We start from the raw sequence: 13,301 nt of genomic DNA on the forward strand, positions 1-13,301 counted from the left end.
GTGGGCACAACAAATATGGACAACCAAAGCTGCTGACATCTCTCTTTGGGTATGTAAATCCTTACCCACCAGAGCAAAGTGCTGGAAAGTAGAAGAAACAAATCTGCAACAAAATGTTGCAGTGTTTCCCCTGTCTGAGTGCTTTCCCCATCCCACAGTTGTTGTTTTTTTCTTTCCTGTCACTCTACAGCAGCTCTCTCCAACTTGGTGCCCTCGACATGTTTCGGCTGGGTCTGATGGGAGTTGTTGAAAAGATCTAGAGGGCACCATGTTGGGGAAGACTTTTGTGCAGTCTGTGGCGGCGCAGCTGTGTGTATTCAGTCCTGTGTGGGCTATTTGGGGCCAGGAAAGACGGCCCCTTAGGTGTTTTATTTTTAAAGCTTTTTTTTGCACTTCTGCAAACTTTTGGGTTCCACAAACATGCTGATAGCTCTCCCTTATAATAATAATAATTTATTATTTATACCCTGCCCATCTGGCTGGTTTTCCCCAGCCACTCTGGGCGGCTTCCAAAAAAATATTAAAATACTGTAATACATCAAACATTAAAAGCTTCCCTAAACAGGGCTCCCTTCAGATGTCTTCTAAAAGTCTGGTAGTTGTTCTCTTTGACATCTGGTGGGAAGGCATTCCAAGGGAGGGCGCCACTACCGAGAAGGCCCTCTGCCTGGTTCCCTGTAACTTGGCTTCTCGCAGTGAGGGAACCGCCAGAAGGCCCTCGGCGCTGGACCTCAGTGTCCGGATAGAACGATGGGGGTGGAGACGCTCCTTCAGATATACTGGACCGAGGCCGTTTAGGGCTTTAAAGGCCAGCACCAACACTGAATTGTGCTTGGGAACCTACTAGAAGCCAGTGTAGGTCTTTCAAGACCAGTGTTATATGGTCTTGGCGGCCATTCCCAGTCACCAGTATAGCTGCCGCATTCTTAATTCTCTGACATCACAACCGGCGGCGGAATCCTGCTGCGGAATTCCGTTTCCTAGGAGACCATTTGAGTTTTTGGAAAGGCTCCTTAGTCAGTTGAAAGTCAGTTGGAACAGTTGAAAGCCCTTCGGATTAACTGACTTTGTGGACATCTTCTGTCTTCCAGCCCCATGGCACAATGTGGCGCTGGCAAAGTCATGGGCAATAGGGGAGGCATCCTGAAGATTCATGCCCCAGCCACATGACCAGTTTTTAAAGATGCTCTTTGGTCATGTGACCTTTTTAAATCTCACGCTGGTTATTACGTGAGCCAGCAATTTCCCCAGGGAGTTTTTCTGGTGAATTATCCGAGTTTCCCTTTTCGGTTTACCGTAAGGTTACCAGATTTTTTTCAATGAATCCGAGGACACTTTTCAACCTCAATGGATTTTGTATGGGGACTGGTTTGTCACTGGGAACCGGGGATGCCTGCTAACATTAGTTTAGCATCAAAACTGGAGCAGAATGACTCTCTGCCTCAGGTACATTTCCGGCATCTTGAATCAGTTTCCCAACTCCCACCAGCCCCAGATAGCAGGCCAGGGGGGCAGGGGGAGGGAGAGGAGGGGAGTTGGAGTCCCATAGCAACATCTGGAAGGCACCACCATTTGGGGGAGGCTTGATATAGAAAACATCAGGGTAATTTGGCATCATGGCCCTGGGTGGCTGGTCAGGACTTTATCCTGGCCCTGATGAGTAGCCAGAATTAGTCACTCGCTGTCCAGTGTGAAAAGTGGAGGAAAGGACTTTGTTAGCCATCTGTAGGAGAGCAGCCCTGGGGATCCGCTCTGCACTCTTTGGAAAATGAGACGTAACTTGTGGTGCCTTTTGTCTATTTAAAAAGTTGTACAGTGGTACCTCGGGTTACATACGCTTCAGGTTACATACGCTTCAGGTTACAGACTCCACCAACCCAGAAATAGTGCTTCAGGTTAAGAACTTTGCTTCAGGATGAGAACAGAAATCGTGCTCCTGCGGCGCGGCGGCAGCAGGAGGCACCCCAAGTGGTGCTTCAGGTTAAGAACAGTTTCAGGTTAAGAACGGACCTCCGGAACGAATTAAGTACTTAACCCGAGGTACCACTGTAGTGACTTGGCACAGAGTTCGGTGAGTTTTTCCTTGAGGAGAGGCAAAATCCCCTCAAAATGTGTGGCTGACAGGCACCCACCGTATTTTTCGCTCTATAAGACGCACCCGACCACAAGATGCACCTAGTTTTAGAGGAGAACAAGAAAAAATATATTTTCTCCCTGTCTGCGCATCGCCTCTCCAGCAAAGCGGGATGAGAAATGGAAGGGGCTCCGTTTCTCCTCCTGCTTTGCTGAAGGGGTGCTGCGCAGCTTTCCCTCTCTGAGCAGCGCCTCTTAAGCACTGAAGAGGTGCTGCGCAGAGAGGGAAAGCTGCGCAGCGCCTCTCCAGCGAAGCAAAGTCTGAACAGCAAGAGGGATAGATGCACAGCGAAAGCAGCGATCCCTCTTGCTGTTCTGGCTTCTGGGATAGCTATGCCAAGCCTCTTCAGGGCAGGGGGAGTGTTCCTCCCATTGCCCTGAAGAGGCTTGGCACGGCTATCCCTGAAGCCAGGTGAGCAAGAGGGACCTGGCTTCAGCAAAAGCTGCGCAGCCTGCATTCGCTCCATAATGCACACACACATTTCCCCTTACTTTTTAGGAGGGGAAAAATGTCTTATAGAGTGAAAAATATGGTAATCTGCAAGGATGGAGAAGGAGGAGGCACAGAGCAGGGCAGAGAGGCTGGTGGTGACTGGGGGGGTGTCTTTCTGTGGCTCTTACCTCAGGTCTCAGAAATATTTTACTGTGTGAACAACACAGGGGAAATGCTGCATTCCCACCCAAGCTGCTTTGCGTGTCGAGGTTCCCCAGGCCACCCCAAATAACTCACACTTCACACATCAATTTTTGTTTAAGGTTTTTGGCATGAATTTGGCCACAACTTTATTTAAATACACACATGTGAGTGGTTGCTTAGGCATTGGTTCTGACTATCTGTCCTTGCCCAGGGACAGAACTGACTTCTGGATTCCAGCTGAAGCCAGTGAGGGAAACAATTTTGGGGAGAAAATGAAGCTGAGCCTCAGCCCCTCACTTCTCACCCTCATGCTCCTGGTGGCTTGCACGGCCCAAGTCCGATGCCAGGGACAAGGACGAAAAGAATGGCAAGCCCCTGGATTCCTTTAACGGAATTCCCTTGGAGGGGCAGGCACTTACCCCTCCACCAACCAATTTAATAATAATAATAATAATAATAATAATAATAATAATAATTTATACCCCGCCCTCCCCAGCCAAAGCCAGGCTCAGGGCAGCTAACAACCAATAATAAAAAACAAGTTGAATGATTACAACTTAAAAACAAGATTAAAATACAACATTAAAACATCAAAACATTATAATGCAGCCTCATCACAGGAGGAGAAAGGAAAAAAGAAAGAGGGGGAGGGAATCAAATTGGCTCCAAGCCAAAGGCGAGGCGGAACAACTCTGTCTTACAGGCCCTGCGGAAAGAAATCAGATCCTGCAGGGCCCTGGTCTCATGAGGCAGAGCGTTCCACCAGGCCGGGGCCAGTGTTGAAAAGGCCCTGGCTCTGTTTGAGGCTAATCTCTAACTTCCTTAGGGCCCAGGACCTCTAGGGTGTTGCTATTTATGGACCTTAAGGTCCTCCGTGGGGCATACCGGGAGAGTTTAATGTATTCCTGGGTCACTGTCCTTGCTTTGCGTCAGGGATCTTATGCCTCTCCAGATGCTGTGGACTCTAACTCCCACCATCCCCATCCCCTCTCTTGACATTAGCCATGCTAACTGGGTCTGATAGGAGTTGGGAGTCTGACAGCACCTGGAAGGCCACAGCTTCCCCATTCCTGCAGTTTTATGTATCCATTTGTGGCTCATAAAATGTGATGGGGGTCTTTGCGAATTGTCCAAGCCCATTTCTAATCAATGTATGACATAGCATTCACTCTGCCAGTCTATGCTCTGTTGGGACTCTTTGAACTGTGGGTCTTGACTCTCAGTATCAGTGTAATTCAGCGCTTTGTTTCTGTTGATGTGCATAGGATTGTGTTCAGTATTTTCTCTTTTGCCATCCCCTGTATTCTCTCTGCTCACATATCAAAGATGCCAAATGGGTGTCAGGTGGCCAGGGCTTCTGCCTATGAATCTTGAAGCAACCAACAGACTAAAACCCCTGGAAAGCCGCCACTGTGGAACAAGGTAGATTATATTAGATTAGGTGGACTATTGGTCTGAGTCTGCAAGGCAGTGTTTATATGCTCGTATTGCTAACTCAACACCGTGGAATTTGAGTCATTGTCATTCTATTGTGTTTTAGGGGAAAAACATTTTGATTATCAATATTTTCCTATTTCAGGTGTACTTATTAAAATGTCAATGAGCAGGATATTATCAGCAGATCCTGCAGGGCCCTTGTCTCATGAGACAGATCATTCCACCAGGCCGGAGCCAGTGCTGAAAAGGCCCTGGCTCTGGTTGAAGCCAATCTAACTTCTTTAGGGCCCGGGACCACTAGGGTGTTGCTATTTATGGACCTTGAGGCTCTCCATGGGGCATACCGGGAGAGGCAGTCCCGTAGGTACGAGGGTCCTAGGCCATGAAGGGCTTTAAAGGTCAAAAGCAGCACCTTAAATCTGACCCTGTACTCTACCAGGAGCCAGTGCAGTTGGTAAAGCACTGGGTGAATATGCTCCCATGGCAGAGACCCCGTGAGGAGCCTCGCTGCAGCATTCTGCACCCTCTGGAGTTTCTGGGTCAGCTTCAATTTGAACCAATGCCTAAGCTGCTTTCCCAGGTAATGATCTCAGAGCATTAAGCGGGATGTAAATGACATAAATAAATGAGACACATTGTCTCTCCACCACTGAGCACTCAAGTGGCACTCAAAACAGAGCAGGCCATTTCTGTCCCCCTTCTGTCCCTGCCTTGCTCAACCTCACCTCCCATGTATCTTCCCTCCCCTCCCAGGCTCTCTGTTGGGGAAAATGAAGGATCTCCAGGAGAAACAGCCCCTCATTGAGGAGATCTGGGACCTCCTGCTTTCCCAGGTAAAGATCCCAGAGCATGGCGGAGAGGCTGGTGGCAACTGGGAAGGGGCTGCCTGTGGGTCTCCAGTTGAGTTGGGCGCCTGGATTTCCTGATGCTCACCAGGCTTGTTTCCTCTCCCCTGCCCCCTTCTTTCTTTCCTTCCTAACCCCCAGTTTGACGTGGGTGCAAGCAAAGAGGACCAGCAGTCCGGCATCAAATTCAGCTTGCAGCAGGCCAGGGCCCTGCAGTTCCTGCAGACCAAGCAGCGGAAGGATGCTCACTTGCAACACTTCATCCAGGTAAGCTGCGTGAGGAGAGGAGGCTGAGCTCACGGAAGGGGCCTTCTCAGTTGCTGGCTTGGCACTCTCCCTGGGGGGCTCTTTTCCCATTCTGGGGGAGGAGGCAGGAGGCCTTTCCTCTTCTTCCTGCTGTTCACTCCTTGGGCAAATGCCAGAGTGCAGAAGAACCAGCCAGATGATGTCAGTTAGGGGTCATTCCACGCCAGATCACCTGATTTTAATACTCAACCATGCTCTCACAACTCAGATTTACTTCAAAAAAAATTTTGTGTGTAGATGCCTATGAGATAGCCTTAAATTATTTTTTAAAATATTTTTTGGTCCAAAATTGGGCGCAGGAGTAATATTTTTTAAATTCTATTTTCACATGATTTAGGCTAATGCAATTTCTGTGTCAGTTTAGAAAAAAAACTCCAGTTTCACTTATTTTTCAACCAATTGGGCTTATTTTGGTATCAAAATAAAGCTAATTTTGGTCTCTTTCAAAATAAGGCATTAAAAATGGCATTAAGTGCCACAGAAAAGGGTTTTGAGACGTGTTTTATTAAATAATTAATAAAGCTTACTTTTTAAATATTTTATAACCACAAATACACCCTTCTTATTTTTAAAATATAATAAGTTCATGGTTCGCCGAGTCTGCAAAAAAGTATGCTTACATATGTGTTAGTTGTGGTTTGCATGCTATGGCTTGTTGAACCTACCAAGGTACAAAATAACTCAAATTCACTTTGAACGGTCGGTGACCCTTTTCTGTGGCTCTTGGGTGCTAAACTATTGTTGCACCCTACCGTAATCTCCAGGTGGCGCAAGATTCCAAAGGGATCCAGGGGTTTTCCCTAGGTTTGGTTTCCTTGGAATGAGGGGCAGCCTCCTGTTCTGACAGCAGCCGCCCAGTTGCCCCGAAGGAGAAGCCCCATAGCAAGCAGGAGCTGAGCAGCAAGACTCACCCCACTTGCTTTGCTGCTTGTGATCCTGGAGGTGGCTGACTCTCTGCTGTCCAGAAACATGTTGTCTGTCTGCTTCCTTCTCTGCCTCTCCCAGAAAATCGAGAGCTGCCCTGAATACCACCACGACCAGCTAAAGGATTTCCTTGAGTCTGAGATGCAGACCTGACCAGCTACTCTCTGCTGCTGAATAACGCCATCCAGCACACTGATGGTCTCTCTGATGGTGATGTCCAGCCCTAACAAAAGGATCATATAAGCGTAAGATGTTTGCCTCTTATTCTCCCCCCTCCCCTTCTCCCAGGGTGAATTACAACCATTCAAGCAGTTTAAAACAAGCTATAAATACCTTAAGTGTCAAAAAGCAGGGTAGAGGTATGTGTGTCTTATAGATAGATAGATAGATAGATTAGAATAGTGTTAGAACCCCCTGAAGAAAGACGCTGCTGAAATAAATGTGGGGTCACGCTTTGGTTGCCTGCCTTTCCAACTGGCGAATCGAAGCCCCTCCTCTGGGGCTTTAAGAGAATCTCTCTGTCTCCCCTCCTCCTGCTTTTCCTGGCAGGTGCCTGCACCATCTGGAGAGGGTGCCAAAACCAGCAGGCAAACCATCATTCTGCCCTGCAGGCAGCCCCACCAGGTGCCATCTCCCTGAGGTTTCCTGGCCTGGGGTAGAATTTAAGCAGGTGTGCAATGGGTATTTGGGCCTGGAGAACAGGGCTGGGTGGTGGGCATCAGTTCCTCACTCATTGGGGTTGCTTGGCCACCCAGGGAACTCCTGGGCCCCGTAGGAGGCAAGACTAGGAAACGTCCTGGGTAGCAGGCTCCCTGCATGCAAAGAGCCTGGAAGCATCTCAAAGGCTGACCTTTTTTATACTGAGGGTTCCTTGTCTCTTAGCAGAGGTGGAGCGGCTAGGAAGAAAGACCCAGAGAATCCCAAGGAAGATCCCAAGGAAGCTTGAGAGGCTGGAGGTGAGGAGTCGGGCAAGAGGGTGTCCTAGCAGGCCAAAGAAATGCAAGTGGGGGCAGACCCTTGCTATTCCAGTCCTATTTCCTCCTCTGAACACTTTCCAACATCTGCACATGGCCTCTGCTGTGGGAGGCAGGGCAATGAGTTGAATCTTTTGTCCAAACCCAGAGCCTGAGAGGATGCAATAGCGGAAGCTTTGTGTGTTTGTGTGAGTTGGTGGGGGAGGACCAAAGTCAAAAGGATGAGGGACAGCGGGCATGTAGGGGGCAGGGTCTCCAGCCTTGCCAGCCCCTTGCCAGGCCAAGAAAACAAAATAGGTTTCCACTTTGAGCTCCATTGCCATACCCCTCAACCGCCCTTGCCACTATTTCTCAGTTCTCGACCACCCCGTGCCCACCTGGAGTCACAGGCAAGGGAGAAGGAGCTGGCCCAAGCCTCAGAGGGCAATGTCTGCCCCTGGAGCAAGAAGCAGCTGGAGGAGAGAGCCGGAGGAGGGGTCTTTGAGAGACCCCTCAAAGCCCCCATATTGACGCCACGCTCCACTTAAGGGTCTTTGCCTGGCTGGACCACTTTCCTGAGCTGGGACAAGAGGCCACGTGGACAGAGGAGGTGGGGGTGGGTGACTTTTGGCCTGTCTGCCAACAGGGCAGAAGTGGGAGCTGCATCCATGGCTGCCTAACCTTTGGGCCTTGGCCCCTCCCACTGTCAGCAAGAAGTCCCCAGGAGGTTTCCCATGGGGGCAAGTGGCGGCTGCCCACATTCTCAGGGGTACCTAACCCCTCTCCATTGGACTCCCCCTTTTGCAGGAGATGGAGGAGAAGCAGTGGAGCGTTACACGGCCTGTGAATTGCTGCAAAAGAGGAACATCTAGCAAAAACCAGCTGTGCTGAAATGTCTTCTACAGCATCTTCTCATACGAGCACCAAAAAAACCGCCACCCTGTTCCGATAGCCACAGATGGCAAGTGCCTATTTTCCTCCTCAAAACTCTATGTTGCAGAAGGGAGTTTGGATCCCCCTGAGGCTAGCCCCAGAGGCCTGTTTAAGCAAGGAAAGCAACTATTTTGCTAAACACAAATTCAGAACAGAAAGAAAGTGTTCTGAAGTTATTGTGTTATTCAGTAGTTGATCTTATCCTCCTTGAAGATGACTCCATTTGTACGGCAGAAGTTCCTTCTTTGGGGCCAATATTTATTGGGTCCCCCCCCCCCCAATTTTTAACAAATCAGTGCCAAATTACATCAAATTTAAGACAAAAAAGTTAACTTCCGGCTCTAGTTCCTTGATGCATCCCTGTTTCCCCCCTGTTGCAGTTGATGTAATGTATTTATCTCTGACAATTTATTCCTCGTCTTCAATTCCTTATCCAACAGCTGTTGGTTTATCAATTCCTGCTCATACGGTCAGGCAGAAGTTCCATTCAAGTCTCCTTGTCTAAGTTGGGCCCCTGAGCTCCCGGCACCACTGCTCAGGACTGCTGTGAGGATCCTTGTCTCTGCTTTTATTTACAATATTTTGTTCAAGCTGGCATCCATAGGTGCCACGTCCTGGGGGCCCAGCCGCCATCAAAATTTGCCCCCTGCCACCCACTCCGGTGACTGGGCCTGTGTCTCTACCATGTGTGTGTGTTTGGGCACGAGAGGTCATTTCTTCCATGTACCCACAGTCTTCTTCTTGCTGATGCGCAGCTGCAGAAGCCCCTCCTGGATTATGTGGTGCTCCATGAGGTCAAGGTTCTGCGCAGCAGGGGCAGAAAAAGGCAGCATTTCATGGAGGGGAAGAGCAGGACAAGGCCAGGGATTGGAGGGGAGGGCAAAGAGGAGACCTTACCAGGAGGGGCCTGGCCAGTGGGCGGCTGCTCTTGCGTAGGGATCGGGCATCCAGGCACTGTTGGTAGGCTTGCAGCCGTTGGTGGTTCTCTGCCTGCCTCAGCTCTGCCTGGTCGTCCTCAAGGATCTCCTTGCACTCACTGCGCACCAGGCAAAGGTACTGGTGCTCCCAGCTCGCCCCTGAGCGAAGAAGGTGCAGAGCGAGAGGGTGATAGAGAGAGAGACACGGGCAAAGTTGGTTTTGTTTTAGTTTGAAACCCAAAGCAGCTCCCAGCGCAAACCATTAGTGTGCTGGATGGTGTTATTCAGCAGCAGAGAGTAGCTGGCCAGGCGCCGCAGCTCACATCCCAGGAAATTGGTCAGCTGGCGGTGGTGGCGTTCAGGGGGCTGCTCTTGATGTCCTGGGAGAGGCAGAGAAGGAAGCAGACAGACAACATGTTTCTGGACAGCAGAAGAAGAAGAAGAAGAAGAGTTTGGATTTGATATCCCGCCTTTCACTCCCCTTCAGGAGTCTCAAAGCGGCTAACATTCTCCTTTCCCTTCCTCCCCCACAACAAACACTCTGTGAGGTGAGTGGGGCTGAGAGACTTCACAGAAGTGTGACTGGCCCAAGGTCACCCAGCAGCTGCATGTGGAGGAGCGGAGACACGAACCCGGTTTCCCAGATTACGTGACTACCGCTCTTAACCACTACACCACACTGGCTCTCAAAAGAGTCAGCCACCTCCAGGATCAGCCACCTGATCAGCCACCTCAGAGAGTCAGCCACCTCCAGGATCACAAGCAACAAAGCAAGTGGGGTGAGTCTTGTTGCTCAGCTCCTGCTTGCTATGGGGCTTCTCATTCGGGGCAGCTGGGCGGCTGCTGTCAGAACAGGAGGCTGCCCCTCATTCCAAGGAAACCAAACCTAGGGAAAGCCCCCAGACCCCCTGGAATCTCACACCACCTGGAGATTTGGGTGCCATGCAACTAGAGTATGTCACCTAATCGACACCACCTAGCTGGTTCTCCTGCACTCTGGCGCCCAGGGAGTGAGCAGCAGGGAGAAGAGGACAGGCTGCCTGCCCACCCCCGCCCCCCATGGGAAAAGAGAGACAGTGCCAAGCCAGCAGCTGAGAAGGCCCCTTCCCTGAGCTCAGCCGCCTCTTCTCACACAGCTTACCTGGATGACACACCCCTCTGCTGCTTCGATTGAAGGAACTCCAGGTCCCTGGCCTGCTGCAAGCTGCATTTTGTAATGGCCTGCTGGAGCTCCTCGCTTGCAGCCACCCCAAACTGGGGGGGGGGGGGGAGGAAGGAAGGGGGCAGGGGAGAGAGAGGAAACAAGCCTGGTGAGCATCAGGAAATCAAGGCGCCCAACTCAACTGGAGACCCACAGGCAGCCCCTTCCCAGTTGCCGCCAGCCTCTCTGCCCTGCTCTGGGATCCTTACCTGGGAAAGCAGGAGGTCCCAGATCTCCTCAATGGGGGGGGGGGCTTTCTCCTGGAGATCTTTCATTTTCCCCAACAGAGAACCTGGGAGGGAAGAGACATGGGAGGGGAGGTTGAGCAAGGCAACTGGGAGTGGGGGAATAAGGAATAACCCCTGCAGGGAGAGGAGGGGGACGGAGATCATGCTGTTTTGTTTTTAGTGTCACTTTGTCAGTGATGGAGAGATAATATGTCTCATGTATGACATAACTAAGTAAAAACTAAATTTGGATCTACAATGTAAAAGAAAATGTGAATGTATAAATACAGTACAGTGGTACCTCAGGTTAAGTACTTAATTTGTTCTGGAGGTCCTTTCTTATAACCTGAAACTGTTCTTAATCTGAAGCACCACTTTAGCTAATGGGGCCTCCCGCTGCCACCACGCCGCCAGAGCACGATTTCTGTTCTCATCCGGAAGTAAAGTTCTTAACCTGAAGCACTATTTCTGGGTTATTTCTGTTCTCATCCTGAAGCAAAGTTCTTAACCTGAAGCACTATTTCTGGGTTAGTGGAGTCTGTAACCTGAAGCGGATGTAACCTGAAGTGTATGTAACCTGAGGTGCCACTGTATTAAAAAATCCAAGAGAATGCAATAGAAAAAAACAAGCCTTCAGGACCTTTTCAAAAGACTTGCAGTGACATAGTCCTCTTGGCAGAGCTTTCCACAAATGCCCAAAGACATACCCTCCAACATTTCTCCAATGGAAATAGGGATGTCCCATTCCATAATGATAATGACCACAGTGGTATCTCGGGTTACATATGTTCAGATTACATACGCTTCAGGTTACAGACTCTGCTAACCCAGAAATAGTACCTCGGATTAAGAACTTTGCTTCAGGATGAGAACAGAAATCGTGCTTTGGCGGCGCGGCAGCAGGAGGAGGCCCCATTAGCTAAAGTGGTCTTCAGGTTAAGAACAGTTTCAGGTTAAGAACAAACCTCCGGAATGAATTAAGTACTTAACCCGAGGTACCACTGTGCAGTCATACCTCGGGATGAATATGCTTCAGGATAAGCATTTTTGGGTTGCGCTCTGTGGCGACCCGGAAGTAATGGAGCGTGTTACTTCCGGGTTTTGCCACGTGCGCATGTGCAGACGCTCAAAATGACGTCATGCGCATGTGCAGAAGCAGCAAAATGTGACCCGCACATGAGCAGACACAGTTTACGTTCGCTTCGGGATGCGAACAGGGCTCCGGAATGGATCCCGTTCGCATCCCTAGGTACCACTGTATAGGAAATATGAAATTCTATGTAAATATTATGTATATGCACTGAAACATCAATAAATGGTCCATGAAAAAATATATGTGTGCCCAGGCCCCCAGGCCCCCCTGGACTTAGCACCTATGGGCGCCAACCTGAACAAAATATTGTAAATAAAAGCCGTCCGTGGCTGCAGCCGGCCCCAACAGATGACTCCCGTGAGCAGGAATTGACAAATAGATTGGCAAATAGATTAAAATTTTTAATCTTAAAATTTGGATTGAAGATTAAAGAAATGGAACATTTTATTTTAATGTTTACAGAGTTTTTCATTTATAAAAGTGAGTTTATAGGCCTTAATTAATAATGTTATTATTTGGTGGGTGGGGCATGGGTTGTTTATTTTTTGTTCATGTTGTCATGTATTTAGTGCTTTTATATTGCATTTTTATGTTGTCAGCACCCTGAGTTCTGTGGATTAAGGGCAATGTACACTTTTAATAAACACATTTAATGATAATAACTACCACAAGGTGGTGTCTTTGCTTTGCCCATACTCCAAGAGCAGGGACTCTAGAAAAGATTATCTCATTGCCACAAAAAAACTGCAACCTCTCCGGGACATTTATCCCATTTTACGGGTGGCTTTACAACAGTGTTCCCCAAGCAAATGGGCCCCTGGTCACCCCCAAGATATTCCAAGGAGGACACAGGTGAAAATCACATAAATGGAGACCCACGGCATGGGACTATGCGATCACAGAGGGAAGTGAGAAGTGAAGAAAACAGAAGTGACAGAGAAAAGAAAACAGAAAAGAAAATGATATAGAATAAAATGAAAAGGATGTTTAAAATAACCTTTGTAAAAAAAACAACGAGAAGCTTTTCTTCGGGGAATTATAGGGACAGAACTACCTAAAACATACAGTGGTACCTCGGGTTAAGTACTTAATTTGTTCCGGGGGTCCGTACTTAACCTGAAACTGTTCTTGACCTGAAGCACCACTTTAGCTAATGGGGCCTCCTGCTGCTGCCACGCCGCCGGAGCACGATTTCTGTTCTCATCCTGAAGCAAAGTACTTAACCTGAAGCACTATTTCTGGGTTAGCGGAGTCTGTAACCTGAAGCGTATGTAACCTGAGGTACCACTGTAGAAACATATTCATGTATGCTACTACAGCAGCAGGAATGTTACTTGCCCCCAAATGGAAAGAAGCAGAAGTCCCAGCAAAGGAAGAATGGATACGAAAACTTAGAGTACGCAGAAATGGCGAAACTTACCAGAAGAATAAGAACTCAAGATAACAATTTTTAAATAAAAGAATGGAAATGGTTTATTGAACATTTACAGATAAATTATAAACAGATAAAAACATTGGCAGAATTATCGTAATAACCTGCCGTTTTATAAGAGTGTATATTTAAAGATGAATAAATGAGCAAATTAAGAATTTGAATATGCAGAAGATATTAAAAATAAATTTAAGGAATAGTAGAAGGAGAGGGAAGGAAGTCAAGTTTTGAAATGTCAAAAGGATTGCAAAATTAGAGAAATG

General features: G+C 48.5%; 1 protein-coding gene across 4 annotated transcripts; it reads left to right on the top strand.

Moving 5' to 3' along the window:
- Window positions 1–938: 938 nt before the first annotated feature.
- LOC310700643 (rho guanine nucleotide exchange factor 1-like) lies at window positions 939–8,728 on the top strand. 4 transcript variants are annotated; one of them, XR_014522659.1, is made up of 6 exons: window positions 939–1,446; window positions 4,097–5,040; window positions 5,194–5,319; window positions 6,364–6,527; window positions 7,168–7,238; window positions 8,043–8,440. XR_014522659.1 is itself a non-coding variant. In XM_083490620.1 (5 exons), the coding sequence occupies exons 3-5, from the start codon at window positions 4,978–4,980 to the stop codon at window positions 8,124–8,126; spliced, it is 273 nt and encodes a 90-aa protein (XP_083346746.1). In that variant the 5' UTR covers window positions 939–1,446; window positions 4,097–4,192; window positions 4,961–4,977; the 3' UTR covers window positions 8,127–8,728. The 4 variants fall into 4 exon arrangements, 3 of the variants coding, with proteins under 3 accessions (XP_083346746.1, XP_083346748.1, XP_083346747.1); XM_083490620.1 differs by lacking the exons at window positions 6,364–6,527; window positions 7,168–7,238 and having other exon boundaries at window positions 4,097–4,192; window positions 4,961–5,040; window positions 8,043–8,728; XM_083490622.1 differs by lacking the exon at window positions 939–1,446 and having other exon boundaries at window positions 3,589–5,040; window positions 7,165–7,238.
- The last annotated feature ends 4,573 nt before the right edge of the window (window positions 8,729–13,301 follow it).

This window comes from Podarcis liolepis (genome assembly GCF_965112155.1).
Source record: "Podarcis liolepis genome assembly, chromosome: 2".
Classification (NCBI taxonomy): Eukaryota; Metazoa; Chordata; class Lepidosauria; order Squamata; family Lacertidae; genus Podarcis; species Podarcis liolepis.

Bases quoted from the DNA above. Each gene is read 5' to 3' on its own strand.
- LOC310700643 (XM_083490620.1), top strand. From the start codon at position 4,978: ATGAAGGATCTCCAGGAGAAACAGCCCCTCATTGAGGAGATCTGGGAC. The intron at 5,041-5,193 runs GTAAAGATCCCA...CCTAACCCCCAG, and splicing joins GGGACCTCCTGCTTTCCCAG to TTTGACGTGGGTGCAAGCAA. The intron at 5,320-8,042 runs GTAAGCTGCGTG...CCCCTTTTGCAG, and splicing joins ACTTGCAACACTTCATCCAG to GAGATGGAGGAGAAGCAGTG.